The 18,803-nt window shown below is 37.7% G+C and overlaps 1 protein-coding gene and 1 pseudogene across 2 annotated transcripts; one reads left to right on the top strand and one right to left on the bottom strand.

Annotated features, from left to right (window-relative positions):
- Positions 1-1,177: 1,177 nt before the first annotated feature.
- On the bottom strand, positions 1,178-18,141 carry LOC149116971 (uncharacterized; annotated as a pseudogene). Its single transcript, XR_016204407.1, has 6 exons — positions 17,681-18,141; positions 17,407-17,564; positions 17,261-17,332; positions 15,997-16,239; positions 9,423-9,555; positions 1,178-7,363 (listed from the first exon to the last, which is right to left on the bottom strand). The product of XR_016204407.1 is annotated as an uncharacterized LOC149116971 (transcript).
- On the top strand, positions 10,195-15,519 carry LOC110059674 (calcipressin-1-like). The gene is made up of 3 exons (XM_020766400.2): positions 10,195-10,495; positions 12,254-12,430; positions 13,300-15,519. Exons 1-3 carry the CDS (start codon positions 10,364-10,366, stop codon positions 13,633-13,635), a joined length of 645 nt encoding a protein of 214 aa, XP_020622059.2. The 5' UTR covers positions 10,195-10,363; the 3' UTR covers positions 13,636-15,519.
- Positions 18,142-18,803: the final 662 nt, after the last annotated feature.

Here is an 18,803-nt window from a genome sequence, read left to right as displayed (position 1 = left end):
AACATTTATTACAGAAAGTTTCTTGTCGAGTAGATTTTATGGCCGGAGTGCTTTCTAACTGTTCCTAGTTCGCTTTGCTTTACAAAACAGCAGTAGTAGTCGAAAAACCACAGAGCACTTTGTGACCTATTCAAAACACCACAGAGCGCTTTGTGGCCCATTCAAAACACCACAGAGCGCTATGTGGTGTTTTATTTTGGGATTTAACATTGAAAACTGGATGGCTCGTTGACTCGCAAATATCTCACAGCTATTTTCTGAAATAATTTGGTTTTTCCAATTTTTCACACCACAAAGCGCTTTGTGGCCTATTCAAAACACCATAAAGCGCTTTGTGGCCTATCCAATACACCACAAAACGCTTTGTGGTTGTCATCGTTATCATAGCGATTCTGTCAGTGGAAGTTATACTATGCGGACAAAGCTGGTAGAGGAGCGCTCTCTTATTTTGACAGGGAGGTTGGCAAGATTTTCGCACCACCCCTTACATTAATTGTGCATGCATTTTTTTGACTGACTCGTTCTTTTCACGATTGCTGTTTGAGTATAACGTGATAGTTTGACATAGTTGCATACATAATTAATGTATGGAGCTGTACGGAAATCGTACCTGGAGGTTAGCCGAGTGCTCTTAAAGAAACCTGTGAAGGGAACCAATAGACTTTCGCAAACGTGCTGAGGCAGGTTGTGTTGAACACTATTTCAGTTTTTGTTCTTAGAAAGAAATATCACCGAATCTCCGATATACGACTTGATACCCTTAAAAGTACTCGTTATGGTTATCAGACAGAGCACTGACTGCTAATGAGATTTGCATTCCTGGGATCGGCTGGAACTAGCTACAACGGGTGCCTGTTATTAACCGGGAGAAACGATGAAATGAAAGCAGAAAGTTGAAAATTAGTGATACCTCAACAACCTATCACTTGTTTCGGTTGGAGAATCTTAGAGGGATTTATTATGTTCATTGATTTATAGCTCTATTGTTAGTCCTCGTTTGTAAGCATACCACTCAGGAATTTAGCATTGAACAAGGAATGAAACTTACGTCGGATACTGACATGGGTATCTCTTTTTTTTTACAAGTCTATGGATATCGCCATAACATTGCAAGGTGAAGAACTCGACCAATGTTTCACCAACACGGACCTCATACTAGTTCAATAACATAATTCAGTTATGACAAAGAAGATTACAAATCTTTTTTTCATTATTTATGGCTAGACTGGACTTTACACAACTGGTGTTTTCATGAGCAGGTATAATTACCATTATCACTATCAACCAGAATCTTATACATGTAGATCTTTCTACACACGGGCGAACCAAAACAATCTGACTTGTGACCTTGAATTAATTGGCTTGAATTACCTGCGATGCTCACGGATGATACAAACCGTTGCTTTATCCATTTTCGAAAATTATATTTTAGGGCCTGTTTTTAGCCTGTGTTGTAAAACCACTATAATCTTGAGATTTGTATTGTTACAAAGGCAAAAAAAACCAAAGTTAGAATTAGTTTGAGAAATTCTATTTTTGACAGGTAAATGCCTTTTGGACATACTAATATAATACTTATCATTGTATTTACAGTGGTGCACTTCTAACACAGGCCACCAAACTAATTTTTTTTCATCATTTTTTGACATGTTTTCAACAACTTTCTTATGGCTTCCATTCAAACCTGGCAAATCCAAAATTATGAAAAGAAATGTGAGAGGAGGAGTTGTCGACTGACCAACAGGTTACATGATGCTTGATATTTTCACCATACCTAGTTCATGCATTTTGATTAGCTTATTTAAACCAAGGAAGGTGGCCACAGTTAGTCATGCACGACTGTGACTAGGTTCTTATTGCAAAGATGAAAAGCTCTGTCACGCTTTTGTCCCTTAAATCTAGATCCAACAAACTATTCACCGACAACACAGTGATTTGTGGTTCATTTAGTAAAAAAAAAGTAATGACATATTTTCTTCAGCCTTTGAGCTTGGGCTAATTTGAATAAGCTGTTGTAAATGTACAACAATCAAAACAATTTCAGACTCATCCTCTATTTACTTAATTACTACTTATTAATACATCTGTGAAAGAAATATCGATAAAAATTTAAAAACTGAATCTACAAAATACAGATTATTCTACATCACTGTCAATAAACTCATCCTCTATTAACTTTCTGTAGAGGTCTTCATCATCGTCTTGTTCTTCTTGCCCTTCCTCTTGTTCTTCTTGATCCTCTTGTCCTTCTTCTTCTTCTTCTTCTTCGTCTTCTTCTAACTCCCCCTCCTCCTCATCGATCATATTATCTAATGCTTCCAGGTATGGTTTGGCCAGGCTATTAAAAATATGGAGAGGGATTTACTTCATTAATAGACACAACAGTATTGTGGAAAACTGACACTTTCTGTGAAGGGGCCTGTTACGGCTATTTCGTGTTTTCTTTGTGTCCTTTTTTGTTCCGTATGTTAATGTTTTTTTCACATTCTGCATGCTTTTTTTCTCGCGTCGTATGTAAATTTCGTTGCGTATATATCTGTGTTATCCTTTCATGTTCATTTAGTGCTAGTTTATCGTCTGGTACACTTGTATCTTCTTGGTTCCCTGAACTCCGTTGCCAGCATTTTGGTAAGCCGTTTAGTTTATCGTCTGTTTGTATTTTCCTCTTAGTTTTCTGCCGTCTTCGGTTAGTTATTTGTAGTAATTCGTTTCATGTTTACCTTTAGGAATTTACCTTCCTCCTACGGAAAGTCAAATAAATTTGCTGGACTAATTGAAACTAGCTTTAAGTTGTGTCTGAAGTCGGCCCTTTGCTTCTTTAGGGACCATTTCTTGAAACTTCCTGGCTATTTAAGGGCTTGCCAACTTACAAGGACCGTTTTCAGGCTGCTGTTTTGGGCCCAAAGCACCAAACTACATAATGAAACTGAAATCAGTCTTTAAAAAGAGCTTTGGAATTATAATCTAAAGTACAACAGTAATATTATTATAATTTAAATTATAAATATGCATACTGTATTTGAAAGTGGAAGTTTTGTCATGAGGAATGTGAACGCCTTAAAGAGATCTTCTCCCGACTGCGCTCTCCTGACGACCTTGTGCAGTCAACCATGTGTCGGTGGTGTGTCGACCAACGCGTCGGTGATGTGTCGGCCGACGCATCGGTGGGATCGGATTCTTTACCTTTACCCACATACCCGAGTGGCTGATAAAAGAGAAGCCCCAGTCAGAAGCGTGTTGCCCTACAAGGACCAGAAATCTGCAAACGTAGAATACGTAAACAGCTGGCTGACCTCAGTCAGAAGATTAACGCAGATATTAGCCCAGTTTACACAAGTAGAAAGATCAAGGATGAAATTAAGGTCAGGGAAGACAAGCAGTCTCTTGTAAGTCAACAATGCGTGGTGTATTCATTGCAGTGTGGCCTGTGTGATCATACTACCAACTATGGTGTGATGCAGGCTATGTCGATTACACGTGCCGACACCTACACCAACGAATTGTAGAACACAAAGGATCGGCAATCGGAAACCACCTCAGAGAGCAGCACGATATGGAGCCAGAAGACATCGCACAGAGTTTTCGAATCTTAAGAAAGTGTCAGAACAAATTTTACTGTCTTATTTTTGAAATGTTTTTTTTTTTATCAAAGAACTGAAACCAACGCTAAACAAACAGTGCGATTCAATTCGTGCCAAATTATTTGTTTAGAGCAATTCTTGCTAAGATTATTTTATTTTTCCATTGTATATTTTTAACACTTTTTCACATTTTGTCACATTTTAGCGTTCGCCACATTTTTATCTATTATAACTTGTTTTTAACATATTTATGGCTATATGCTAATTTAGAAAATTTCACTCACTTGAAAATGATCTCGGAGAGGTCGAAACGTCGTGACTTTTTAGCGCTAGTTTTTATTTCAAAATCGATTTCTAAGAAACCACTTTTTAACATACTGTATTTCTATACCTAAATAAGAAAAACAGTTTTTGATTAATATGATGCAAATGGATTTCTCTATAAACTCACTTCCTTCAACTTAATGTCTGCTAATTTTTCATGCAAATAGCAAACCACCAGTTGTGATTGCAGTTACCCGTCTCATTCTACATAGCAATTTTCAATTTGGTTTCAAAATTAACTTGCATTTGGGTATGCATCACTGTGCTCTGTTTTGCATCCTGTACTTTCTTTGTTGTGTTGTTTGTAATATTGTTAATACTCTGGTTCTGGTTTCAAGGTACTTCAATGAACTGTTCAGACATCACTTACTTCCAGTATGAGATGAAGTAATAAAGTACATGTTATTTTTGGTCTAGGACATTGATGGGGATTCTTGGACAGGCTCCCAGAGGAGCTCCCATCTGCTTTCAAAATTATATCATTAGGCTAGCAAAACTAGTGCCAGTCCCAAACCCCACATTAGAATTTAAAATCCTTAAACTTATAGTCTTGTTGTTATTGGGATAAGATGTTCTAGGTTCCGAGCTACTGTGTCTGAAACACCTCACAAGATTAGAAGCCACAGATTTAGGAAAGCCATTCCCTAACAGGAACGTTTTAATCATTGTTCTTTGTTTCTGAAAGGGAGAGTCTATTTCACATGTACGAGAAGCCTGGTGCAACAAGGCTCTAACCCAAGCCATCTTGCGAAGTCAACGTTCATGACTAGAAAACAAGACATTCTGTCCAGTGTGATTCCTATAAATGTCACTGGATGTTCTTTTCAGAGAAATGTTAAAGTTAATTTAGCTAACAATTCCTTTCTATTTAAATGTATGTTGCTTGAAAATTATGACCTGGTGGCCCTGGATGCAATTTGAGTTTTTCTGTAATTTTGAAAAGTCAAGCCCCACTGTTTGTTATTGTATCAAAAGGCTAACACCATTCTTATCATGGTTATTCTATTGATTCCATTTCATCATTATTAAGGTGGCTCTGCAGTTATTCTGGACACACTCACCCCTGTCAACGTTTGCAACATAAATTTTGGGGCTTCGAAGCGTTGGTTAAGAAATTTTGGGAAATATTTTGTCTTTCACTCGGTGATAATGTTACTTAATATCATTTACTGGGGATAATATTTTTATTCTTACTGGTGTTTGACTGGACCCCATTTTTTGGACAACAACACTACCAGTAAAAAAAATTTTGCTGGCATACTTTAACTCAATTTCTGGAACCAGCTTATTTTGACTTAATACAAACCATGCCCAAGTTTCGGGGAAATCATTTGAGCAGAAGTTCGGAAGTATTAAGTCAAAGACATGTAAACTCAACTCTAACATTTACTGAAAGTTTCTACATATTGACTCTCATTTCCGAAACAAGCCATGAACCCAAATTTTGTGAGAAGCTTGCTCCAAAGCTTGCTAAATCAAAGTGGCTGGTTGATTAGTGATCGTGCGAACCATAAAAAGCATTAATCCCTAGTTCTCAAAACACTATAACCTCCTTGAATTTTCAAAGATGCATTTTGCAACAGTATTTGGAAATAACTTTTGTGTCAAAGTCTTTCCACACAAATTGCATGGTACTGCAATATTTTGGCTACAAGTTTTACTGTTGTGACTCAAAAAGAAATGGAGCACTGTTGTCAGGATTGTAAGCTACTCCCCGACTGATCTCTGGTGAGGCAGAGAAGCAGTTTTATTACTCTATGATTACAAATACAAAATGGGTACTACAGGTACAGGCTGAGCCATCTTTTTGCAGTTCCTTAATGTATGGTTAAAAAGACAATTATTAATAATAACAATAACAATAAATAAAAAAAGCAATATTAAAAACAACAACAACGATGACAACAAAAATAATAACAATAATATTAATGATAATAATGTGCTTCAGGGCATGAATTATGTTTTCATTCATGACAATTGGTTCATCATATTTGACCAGTGAAAGTGCTTCACTGGGTCTATTTGTCAGAAAAGTGGAGTCTCATCAAAATGTGTAGGCACAGTTCGTGGATGTTTAAAATCTTGTGAGGGATGTGCTCTATGACTGAGTAATCACCCAATGGATCACTGTTGCAACACCAAAACAAGAAGGCAAGTTTATAAAAAAGTTGAGCATTTCTGCAAGTTGAAATTTTCTCATGAGTGCTAATGGGCAATTAAAGTCTACTAGGTATGCAACTAAAAAGACACATGGGGAACCAAAAAAACAGAACTATAGTTACCCAAAGGGCAAATTAGCAAGAAAGCATTAATAGCCGTCAAGCTCATTCTAAGAGCTTTGCGGCATCCAAAAGTTTCTTTACTCTGCCTCCTCAACTCCTCAACCTCTCTTAATTCATTTATGTTTGCTGTGCCCCAAACCATCGCAGGAAAGAAAGTGAGTGCTTTGCAGGCTGTAAGTATACATGTAGAATACAGTAGGGGCAATTGTACATGTATGGTTTACCAGTTTTGTCATTTAAGTGCTGTTGGTTACTTTGTAAATGGCACTTCAAAAGTTAAGGTTGTTATTTGCTAACAGAGAAAGCTCAACTTGCTACTAGCTGTCTTGTCCACAGCTTCTGGGGTGTTAAATAAGAGTCACAACAAAGAATAGAAAAAATATGTGCACGCAACAAATGCTTAAGTAGCTAGCTACATATGATATGCAAATATCTTCTGTGAACATGCAGCAAAAATTGCTTGTATCACTGCCATACATCTATACCTTGACCTATAAATTATAATATACCACAGAACCTCCCAAACTACTGGTAAGTTGAGAATTTTATTTTATATCAATTTTAAAAACATTACTTTTTTCTAGTGGGGACAATGGGTTGTTGACTAGTTTAATGGATACACAAGGATATTAAGCTATGCATTAAAGTGGTACTGTACAATCACTTCTTCCTTAAGATTTTGAAACTCCATCTACTAAACACTCTCTGTGCTAAATTTTAAGCCTTCATAGCAGGGATGAAAAGGAATTAAAATTAGAAACTGGCTAATTTATCCAGGTTCGAAGAAGATGTGTTTTGAAAAATAATAGCCAAAACTATAAGTTGGCCTTCTCTAACACATTTGGTTTGCAATGTTCTTCTTAGTATTGCTGTAGTACTTAGTGTACAAGAAAAAACTCATAAGCTAACCAGATATTGAAGCATAATATAAGTTAGGACATAAGCCCTAAAATTCTTGAGAAAGTGCTGCCATTACAATTAAGACCCATTTACGTACAGGTAACAAAAAAATGAATTATTTTGGCAAGACACAACTCTAAAAAAGTTATCAACACATGGCAACTGATACATATCATAGTAACAGCTGATGCTCACCATCCCTAGTCCCTTCTCTACGAAGACTTTCTGCGGTTTGTGTATGTTTTCCCTCATCCAACCCATGATGATCATCCATTACTGCAAAATAGAAATTCAAAGCATTGTTAATAAACACAAAATCACACAAATGCAATTATATTTTACGTTAGACTGACTGTTTTAAAAAAACATACAGCCTTGAAGATTAAAAGCCGTTCCTCAGAAAAGGGAAATTTAAAAGAAAACAAATTTCAATCAGAAACAACTGCAAGAGTATGACTATCTTATCAAGACCTAGGTTTTTAGAGTCTACCGGTATTTCAACTGACAGTGAAACCAAAACAGAACACACTGAATCTCTAGTGGCAAAGTTTAGCTGGTGAAAACTACATCATATTTACCAAGTGATAAAAGACATCATTGGGAACAAAAATACAAGTAGATAAACAAACCGTTTTCCCCTTCTTTAATTGTTTTTACATTAAAAAAAAACAAAAAAACCCAAGTATCCAAAAACATGAATAAATTCTCCAGAAGATAACAAGAAAGGCAATATTCCTCACACAAGAGCTGACACAAAGAGATAATGGCAATGTCACCTAATGAAGACATGACAAGGCATTGGCATGTATCCCTATTATGTACTAATTGGACCAGCCACATAGAAAAGGAACCCTAGGCGAGCACTTCTTGAAGCAGCCTCACATGATGACTATATACACTGCGTGTCTACAAAACATTGCTTCATAACAAACAGCTTAAAGGTAGCCAGTCAACAAAAGAGGAAAAGAAGAAAAGAAGGACAAACAACCCTGACCTTTACTGGTGATTCCTTAGCACTATATTGCGAACCCTTCAAGTGCAGAATTTTACACTTATTCAATAGCATCAAGTGGGAGGTGCAGTGGCCTCATGGTTAGTGTGCTCATCTCCGGATCGAGCGGTTAGGGTTCGAGCCCAGGCCGGGGACATTGTGTTGTGTTCTTGGGCAAGACACTTTACTCTCACAGTGCCTCTCTCCACCCAGGTGTATAAATGGGTACCAGCGAACTTAATGCTGGGGGTAACCCTGCAATGGACTAGCATCCCATCCAGGGGGGAGTAGAAATACTCCTAGTCGCTTCATGCTACAGAAACCGGGATAAGCTCCGGCCTGGTGGGCCACTTGGCTCGTATGCAGACTTAATAGCATCAAAAACAAAATGATCAATCGTGGACATAAATTAAGACCTTAAAATCCAACAACTTGAGGAATGCTTTGATTGTATGTCATTTGGATTATTTAGATTCTTTTGCCTAAGTTGTTTATTATGTTGTTCCTTGTGCTCAAAATGTCATGTATGCCCATCAAAGTTCATAAAAAAAAAAAAACTGTACCTTCCAGCCACCGCAAAATGTAATGTGGAGTGATAAAATACATGAATAGTACTATTTATAAGACCTGGCAAAATAGGGTAAGACTGGTACATCATATCTCTTTTGCAAGCATGGTGACCTATTTTAATTTATTTTTAGAGACTGTGCTTGGCAGCGAACATTCAGGGAAATGTATTGTACATTTGTTTTCATGATTGTGCCCAGGAGATTACGTTAAGCTTACTTTAAAATCGGTAGAAATCATTCCCAATACTGATAGAAGGAAAGAAATATCACACAAAATAAAGGCTCGAAAGTTCGAACTATCATAAGAATGGTAAACTCGATTTCTTGACATCCTGAACTAAACTCAAATTTCTTGAACTGTGACCAATTTCAATCCTTGCAATCCTGCACTTTATTTCGAAACTACTGTTTTTGCTTTGCTCTATAGCATTTTCTATCCAACTAAGCTGTATATATATTTGGTGCCATTTGGCGATAGTGCCATGTGGCGAAGGTGGTAATAAGTTGAGTGAAAATTTGCTCTGTCGGCATGACAGTGTTTCTTTATACCCTTGACGGAGGCAGATCTTAATTGCAAAATGCAAAACACAACAGCGTGGACTATACAAACTAATACCAGCTTAGTTCGTGCCGCTTGAAAGCAACACGATCAACAATACTTAGATTGCTGATGAACATGTCGAAATGGCTTCGTAAACTTGAACCATTTGAAATTACTCACTCCATTACTACAAACAACATAATACAATACGCTACACTTCACAAAGCTTCTTACCGACAATATCAAGCTTCAAAGGCAGCTGTAAATGTGTTTCGGAACCTGCAGAAAGATCCGGTAAAACACCCTCACGATAAAAGTCACAATCGATAGGTTTCGAGCTTTCACCTGGCAAACACCGTCCCGTCCCCTAGTAAAATAACCTCAGAGGACACGGTCACAACGCATTTTCATTGGAAGAAACAACAACACATACAATTGGTCAAAAGGTGTCAGACATGTCTGCCACGCAGGACGAAAGTGCAACGCTACAACCATGAACCGCGCTCGGCCCATGGCCGCGCGGTTAAAAAACCACGGGTAAACCATGAACCGCGCTCGGCCCATGGCCGCGCGGTTAAAAAAAAAAAAAAATAATAAACCAAGGGTAGAACATGAACCGCGCTCGGCCCATGGCCGCGCGGTTAAAAAATGTTTGGGAAAAGAGTAATGACGCGTACTCGTTGTCGATAGAGTACAGACCACGCTAAACCACATTCGATTTGTTAATTGGAAACTATTTTACAATGTTATGATATCACGCAATCTTCTCTAAAAGAATTGTTGTGAAATATGCAGCCACGCTTGATGGACTTTATCTTTGGAAAGGATAAATTTTGCACTTGAAATTATGCATTATTTATTGTATAGCAATCAGTTTATTTCAAGAAAGCAGTTAACCAGGAATGAATGACCTCTATTAATGATATTAAAACGCTATTAACAAAAAAATTCCTGTTTGTTCACGTCGCGTCTGAACCCTCATTTGCTGAACAATCCCAGCGAGCCATGCGCGCCCAGTTGCTCAATCGTAGCTGTCAAGAGCAGAAGACATATATGGCGTAAAATTTGCGAAATTCTTTCGATGTGGAGAACGTATTTAATGAGTTCATACTGCGTATGACTTCATATTTCGTCATTGGAGTTTTTGTGTAGAAAGTGATTTGGTTGTCTTCAGAATGAAGCCGTATGTAGAAAACATAGAGACACCATGTCCTCCAGACAGCCATGGCGAAGGTGACGAGGAACTATTGTGGAGTGTTTCGGTGACTAATTTGCCAAATGATGTTTTTGACGACGAAAATACGAAGGTATGTAGAGAGTTTATTAGCAGTGCCTTGTCCAGTCGTTGCTAGAGCTCCCCTTTTCAAGCTGCTTAATGGTTTTAAGTTGGTGGCTTTTTGGTAAACAAAACCGGTCAAAATTTCTTCGATTGAGCTGCGTTTTCCCGGCTAAAGTAACTGTGGTATTTCGTGGAATATGCGTCTTTCGAAAACATGAACTGCGAATAACTTGGATTCCATTTCAAAGACTGGTCTCAAAGAAGTGTGAAATTTAATATATAAACACGTACATAATAGTCAAAATGTAGGTAAGCGGGTGGTGAGGGATGCTCATAGTTAAAGTTCATTTTAAGCCTTGAGTTAACGTAAGAATATAAATCAATTAAATAAGCTTATTAGGACATGCACATTTAAGTCTGGTTGTATAATAAGCCTAATGTAGTGAGACAGACTTTGTTAGAAAGTAGCTTTCTTTTCCTTAGAGTATAAATGCCAAACATTCCCTTTCAGTTACAAGTCCTTACAATGAGTACTCTCCCCATCCCCCTAATATTTTCTCGTTTTGCCTTCGATAAATTCCACTGGCAGATGATTGAGTAGAATTTTAGGTCATTTTTTGCCATTTATGGTAGCAAGTATCACAGCAGATAGAGAGAGGATTTTTTTAAGCAGAATGTTTCACCATTTTACATACATGTAAGCGAATATTATCATTTATGGTTGGAGAAATAAGGAAAATTGGGCAAATTTGAGTAGAATGAACTAGAAGTCAGAAATAATTATTTATTAAAACCAAGTGATTAATTGGATGTGGAAATGTGTGTACAAACTAAATCAGTGCTATTACATATGAGATACAAATTTGCAATGTTGCATTCTAAAGAGTCGTAGAGAATTGTCTACATGCATGTGTGACTTTCAAAGGTAAATAAATTAAAGTGTTGTTTCACTGCATAGAATTATGAGCAGCATTGTAATCCATAGCACTGAGAGCAGTGTAGTCTTAGAAACACAATACCACGATACTGGTTTTTCTTTTCCTCTCGACCTTGCCATCAATCAATCCAATGCACACACTATTTCAGCAGATCATTCATTCCTGAGATCACTCATTCCTGGACACTTAAATAAACAGAAATGGCAAACTTGAAAAGGAACTGCTGACTTCAGTTTTTAAACTGAGACTGTACTTAATTGTGTTAGGACTAATGTACATGAGTTAAAATCCCATATCGCAAAAATACATTGTTCACAAAGTCTTGTTAGTTCTTGATGTCATTGTGGTTGATGTTTATCAATCTGATTGAATATCATAGAGCAGTTTTCACTTGAGTGCTGTAAAACCAAAACCAAATCAATAACTTACCAGTTACACTACTCAGCCAAATTAGAGCGATTTTTATTTGAGTGTCAAAAAGTAATTGGTTTTGCACTTACTATGCTACAGGATTGGCCTAAAAACCTCACGCCAATTTTTCTTCCAATCAGAAGTAAAACCAAAACCAATGGTAATTTGTTCGCACACGTTTTCCCGCGCTTGCGTTAGCTACATGTAATTTCTTCAAGTTTTCATTGGCTCACTGTAATGTTAATGGCCTTTGTGATTGGCTAGAGCGATTACTTTCGGTTTTTGTTTTAGGACACTCAATTGAAAACCGCTCTATCTCAAACCATAGTAACACCAAAACCAAAACAAAAGTAATAATATTTATTATTTAATTAATTTTGACTCCCAATTGAAAACCCTGGTATTATCATGATATTGTGACCTTTTTTCTCTTTCAGGAATTATTTGAAAAGTTATTTTCTCCTTATGGAAGTGATGAAAAAAGCTTCATCTACTTGAGGACTTTCCACAGAGCAAGGGTTACATTTAACAAGGAAGAGAATGCTAAAGAAGCTAAGAAAGATTTGCATGGGCAGCTATTCCTGGGTTATGAACTTGGTGTCTTTCTTGTACAGGTGATTTTTCACATGGTTTTTTTTAGACTATAGAAAAACAATCTTTGTTTTCAGCGTTATTGCACAGGAGTGTAATTGTTAAGCTCTGGATCTAAAGACATTAGAGATGCCAGCCGAAATAAGTTGAAATCTGGGAGATCACAAATTTTACCTTCTTGACCCTAAAAAAAGTTAATAAGTAGAATTCTACTGATTCAAACACAAAAATGCGTTAATTACCCCAACAATTTCCCCAAGTGCCAATGTAAGTCGGGCCATCTGAAAGGGTGCAATAAAAAAAACCCCAGTAAATTATGCGAAATTTTTGGGGTAGATTATGCAATAAGTATGCAATAAATTATGTAAATTACTTTGCTTTCCCTTAAGCAATTCACCTGCTACAGGTTGTATGCAACCCATGGCCTTTTAGGGACAACTTGCATAATTTTAGCACAGATTAAACCAAAACTCCTGGAAATCTCTCTCAGACAATAGTGCCTCATTAATCCCTGGTTGGTGACACTGCAATGTGCTCTAACTTACACAAGGCACTTTTATGATAGTGCTGAACTCTCATCCAGGAGTGCAAATTGCTTCTGGCAACTTTTTTTCCCCTCATTTAAAAAAAATGATATTTGTATACAATATTATCTTCTTACCCTTCTTGGAAAGATTCAAATAGTGAAGGCCAATATTATGCCAATTAAAACAGCATTAAAATCGATAACAAAGGACCTTACTTAAGGTGTTTTTAAATACATTGATGTATGGTTTCATTTAGAAAGGTAATGATGAAATCAAAGATCTACTAACAGTTATTTATGGTATTGAAAATGTGGAACACAAGATGCTTGACATTGACTTATTGGTAAAGTTGTATTGTTTTGCAGAGACGTTCCTCTCTTAACAACAACTCTAATCTCAAACCTCCACCTCTAACAAAGCAGTTCTTGATATCCCCTCCTGCTTCTCCTCCTGTTGGCTGGGAACAAACTACAGAGTCCCACCCTGTGATCAACTATGATCTGCTTGCTGCAGTAGCCAGCTTGGACACCTCACAGCCTTACCAGCTACACATCTCAGCTGAAGATGCACCTAGCATTGTGGTGCACCTGTGTGATGAAGGAGGGGAAGAAGTGGAAGATGGTGACAGTGACAGGTTTCATCCTTTGAAAGCATTGCCAAGGGAAGTGACACAAACAAGGAGACCAGATAAGAAGATGTAAAACTCTTGTAGAATGCTAAGTACTATTTATATTTAATATGTTCAATTTCCTCTTTTTCTCACAGTGTGAGAAGTTGGAATCTAACTTTGTAAAGAGCAGTGTTATTGAAATGGTGCTATCAGCCATGCTGTTTGGTTTGTCTTGAAGCATGTAAAATATTAAGTTTCCTAAACATTCCTGAGAGTTCTCCTTCAGAGGTGGTGTTTAAATATATGAATCAAAAACTGAAGTATTATATAATGTTTAGAGAGTTTCTGTCCCATGTCCATGTGACTTTGATCATGTGGACACAAGGTACATGTGTATGTGGGCCTTCACTGTATTCCTGTGTAAGAAGTTCTGTGTGAAACCCTTTCTTTGCATTCCTAATGTAAGATTCCTGTGAAGGGCAGCTCTGGAAACTCATGGTTTAATCAATTTTGTTAACGAAAGTCAGACATAAAACATTGAATTGACAGCAGTTTGTGCTATTGCTTTTGGCAACCATGTTGTACAGATTCAAGACACTCTGTTTATTCCTTCTTTTTATGTGGACACATGTAGACCTTGGAAACTCAATCATTTGTGACAGGCTGTTTTCAGCATTTTATTTTGTGTCCAAGTCCTCAGTTCACACAAGTCGCTCACGATTTAATTAATTTTCACAACAAATGACAGGTCAAAACATTGAAGTGATGGGTTTTAGTTACACAAACAAATCTAAAGATCACAATGAGCTGATTAAAAAGTAAAAACTAATGCGTATTTTCTGTGAATAAACAAACAGCTATAAATAACAAAAATGAATTGTTAATATTATGTATGACATGATCAATATTTCACTGTATATATCAACATGGGTCAGATCAGGGCATCAGGGCACCAGGGCATCAGGGCATCAGGCAAGATCAAATTAAATCGTAATGATACTTCAGAGTCCGAAATTGCGCTTTCCTGGTCGCCAATGCGACTAAAAATTTTGCACTGGCGACCAGAATTTTACAACTGGTCGCCAGCGGGAATTAACTATTTCATGTTACGATAACTGCACAAACAAGAACTTTGATTTTCAGCCAAATCGATTAAAATAAAATTCAAAGCCGCCCGCCAATTGGTCACTTCCTTTTTACCTTGCCACTGCTTTTGAAGTATAAAACCGCTTTTCCTGTTATCATAAATCTACCACATGTTTTACAGCTGCAATCAGTGTGGAGCTTCGCCGCCATGTTTTTTCAGCGGTTTCCCATAACATAACGTATTGCGGGAGCAAAGGAGGCCCCATGCGTTCTTTCGCCATGAATATTTATTCAGGCGATGTGGTGTCCAAAGATGTTCTGAAATCTTTCCGTAATTTATCACAAAGTGGAGACGGAACATCCGCAAAGAAATTAGATGAAGATTTAGATATTCTGTGGGCGTTAAACAGTGGAAATGTAGATCTGTCAAAGTGGTCAAAAGATTATTTCAGCACTGGTTTGATTCCTGATCTGATTACATCGAATGCAAATATTTTGCCGGCAAGCCCGTGGTGACCAAAAATTTTGGTTTGTTTTTCGCTGCGAAGGAAAAATTTTATTGACACTTTTTGGCGACCACATTTTTCCATATGGTGACTGCGAAAAAAATTTCAGTCACCAGTTGGCGCCTGCCGAAGAAAGTTAATTTCGGACCCTGTACTTGAAGTGTAATGCTTGTGTTCTGTGTACTTTACATTTTATTTAAAGTATGAGTTATAGTACAAGTGTCTCGCTACTAGCTTACTTGCATTAATGGGAGCAAGTGAACGGATCTCCTGAAACTGACTTGTGTGGACTGCCTTTCTATTCATCTGTTGTCAGTATCATTTCTATCCATGAAATAAAGCAAGTAACAACAGATTAAAGCTTCAACAAAGAGCCATGTAAATGTTCCTGAGATGTTCCTGACCTGTGCGACAATATGATAAAGGGCTGTAAGTACTGAAGTCCCAAAAAATTAAATGCAACTAAAGCCAAACATCAGAAAAATCAAGAGATCACAATGACCCGACCATCAGATGATGCATACTTTCAGGAAATTACAAGCAAAACAATATAAATCACAAGAATTTATTAATTCAATAAGAGTCAGATCAGGCCAGATTGAGTCGGATCAAATTGCACTCCTAAAAAAAGTGGAAGTGAAAATCTGCTCTTGTTTACTTTATCTAGCATTACTCTTGCATTTTACCCTTGTCTGGTTTAGCAGTGGATTTCTCCGTGCTCTAAAATAAGTGACGTGAGGCAGGCCAAAAGGGCCTTTTGGCCTTTGTGGCCATTAGATATCAGCCATTTAAGTGCCATGCCTGGCCAGACATTAACAACATTTGTTGCAAGGGGAAGTTGCATGCTGAGGGAAACAAACCCAACACTCGCCCTGAAACCTCAGCTCCACAGTGTAAGAACGCCCACATAGTGGCCACTGCCCACAACCCAGCCACGAGCCCACCACCAGGCTAAAGAGATCTCTGAGTTGGACAAACTGGGAACAGGAGAGCTGAATGGCCACAGCCCATACATCAAATCCCAAAGCACCTATTCCCAGAACAAAAGCAACCATACCAGCTACAATAAGGCCATCCTCTCTGTTTTCTCCATTTAGGGTTGTCTGACCAACACATTTTTGGCATTTTAAAAAAAAAGTAACAATGTAGTTAAACCATTTTTCACTCTTAATAATCCTTTTAATCTGAAAAATGAGCATGGTAACAACATAGAGAAAAACAGGAACAACAGCAGGAACATTTTTTACAGTATATTTTCCGCCATATTGATTTTGGGTTCATGTCTTGTTGTTTCCAGGCTCCACAGTAATGATGTTAGGGTACCAGGCCTCCTATTCAGAGACTTCTTGTTTCTTTTTTTTTTCCAATTCGGCCGACCAACCCAACATCAGGAAATCCATTCGACACTAAACAAAAAAAGGGGGATGGCCTAATTGATTAGAAACCTGGACCACAGCACCGGCTGGGGTCCGGATGTAATCTGGTACACGGCATTAGACATCAGCCATAAATAGGTGCCATGCTTGACAGACATCGTAGTCAACAAAAATAAATTAATATTCCTGTCTCTTTGAACAAATTAAACGAGGTTATATCTACCAATATTTTATGGTTGTTTCAGAAGAAAACAATCATTCCCATTGCCCCTGTTGGATATCAGATGACTCCAAGAAATTTGGCACTACATCTGCCTTGCTTACTATCTACCATCTCATATCCAATGTGCACTCAGAGAGTAATTTTTATTGTTAAATGTAATCCACTACCATTTGTCACTGCTGGAACAACTAATGTAGTTACTGTTAAGGATATTACACTAGGAGTGATATAATTTTCTCATTGTGTATGTCTTTTATATTGTGTTTATGGAAGAGGATAAGTCCTCTCTTTATGAAGGGAAAACTGGAATTCAAAAAAGTCGCTTAAATCAAGTTAAATCAGTAAAATAACCACACCAGGAGCAAACAGCACATGTATGGAATAAGGTAAGCCATTTTTATTGAGAATTTTCACTATTAACTACCTCCATGGATATCTTGTAGAAAATCCCATATAAACCCTTATAATTCGATGCCATATAATAATTGTGTTGCTTGTGTGGTTCATAGAGAGAGCTTGGGCTGCCTGTGGTGAATCATGTACAGAACCAGGCCAACCCATAAAAGCGTCCAATAGCATCATGTCATCACAAACAACCTTAATATAATCATAGGCTATAAATATAAGGCCCCACAACCAGTTCAGCTACTACATTAAACAACTGAAACTACCTGAAGCAGAAGGGCATGGTACTTTTTCTGACAGATGTATGATTCAGAATTTTCCATTGGTGCTCTTATTTTTACAAGGCTTCCATCTATTACACCCACTACCCCTGGGAATCCCCCTTCTGCTCTGAAACTTTCCATTGTTTCTCTCAACTGGGTAGCTGGTATGGGATTAAAAAAAGTATCAATTGCATTACGTTCTGAGAAGAGATAAGAATCATTTTGAACAAGCGAAAAGTTTTTTTGATAAGAGAGATTAGAGAAAAAGCAATCTTACCATTTGGCCACTTAATGTATTGGTTTCTTAAGGCCAGTACACTTTCCATAACGCGCCGAACCACTCAAGAAACACTGCTATATGTAACATTAAATCGATCGGCAATAAGCCGCGTTGTCTCCTGGTTTATAATGCACCATAAGAAGATTGAAACTTGTTTCCGTGCATCTAAAACTTGCCTACGGAATGGGTTTCCGACGGGAAACACTCCCGTGGCCACTACCTCCTCACTAAGATTTCAAAAGTAGTCCTTTTCATACGGAAGTGACTTTGAAATTCATCTATGGAATGTTTGTTCGAAATACCCATGATACCTATTCAAAATTCTTCAGAATTAATGCTGCCGTAGAAAATATGGGCAAGTCATCATCATCTTCTTTGATAAAGTGAAATGCGTAAGTATCTTCCAACAAAACTTCAAACACCACTGCAAATTCGGCAGGCATGTTTGTTGTTTCAAGCTGTTAGCACCCAGGCTCTCGCAGGAAAAAAAAGCAATCTTTGTCAAATGGTATATACAGCGGCCCCCGTTCCATTTTTCTGGAGGAAAAATTGTACTGTTCCATTCGCCGGAAAATTCTCACCGGTTTTTCCAGTCAAATGGAAAGCGCTCCTGAGGTCTCTGGCAACGCCCCTCTGGGAACAAGATTGTCATTCGGCCTGAAGTGAGCCTGTTATCGCTTGCTGTCGCCTGAGAAGCCCGAGTTGGTCCAGTCTCCTATCTATGTCACGTAACGCTACGCTCAACGAGAGAGAGGTCCGAAAGCAAAGCGTTACGTGAAAGAGAGTTAGATTGCGAGTGGTCTCCCTTTTGTTCGATAATCTGCAGGGAAGAACGCAGAATGACCGTACGAAGAGGTTAGAGGTAAAGCCGAAAAACAACATCCAAAAATTCCGTAAGCCACAAACCCGTGTAAAATAGATACACAATTTGCGTCCTAATAACGTACGTGAAAAAATTACTCGATTCTGATTGGTTGAGAGCAGTGCAGTTCAAGTGTAACACCAGTGCAAATTACACATCGTATTTCTGGATTATGATTGGCTGAAAGACAATAGGAAATTTTCTAAGTCAATGATATCACGTAAAATGATGACGAAAATTTTGTGCGGAAACTTTGAA

Source organism: Orbicella faveolata, unplaced genomic scaffold (genome assembly GCF_042242905.1).
Source record: "Orbicella faveolata isolate gen_17 unplaced genomic scaffold, um_ofav_v1 contig_12, whole genome shotgun sequence".
Classification (NCBI taxonomy): domain Eukaryota; kingdom Metazoa; phylum Cnidaria; class Anthozoa; order Scleractinia; family Merulinidae; genus Orbicella; species Orbicella faveolata.
The sequence above is the reverse complement of the archived record's forward strand: the minus strand, read 5'-3'. Positions and strand labels throughout refer to the sequence as shown.

Coding starts and splice junctions, on each gene's coding strand:
- LOC110059674 (XM_020766400.2), top strand. CDS start 10,364: ATGAAGCCGTATGTAGAAAACATAGAGACACCATGTCCTCCAGACAGC. Junction 10,496..12,253: donor TTGACGACGAAAATACGAAG/GTATGTAGAGAG, acceptor TTTCTCTTTCAG/GAATTATTTGAAAAGTTATT. Junction 12,431..13,299: donor TTGGTGTCTTTCTTGTACAG/GTGATTTTTCAC, acceptor ATTGTTTTGCAG/AGACGTTCCTCTCTTAACAA.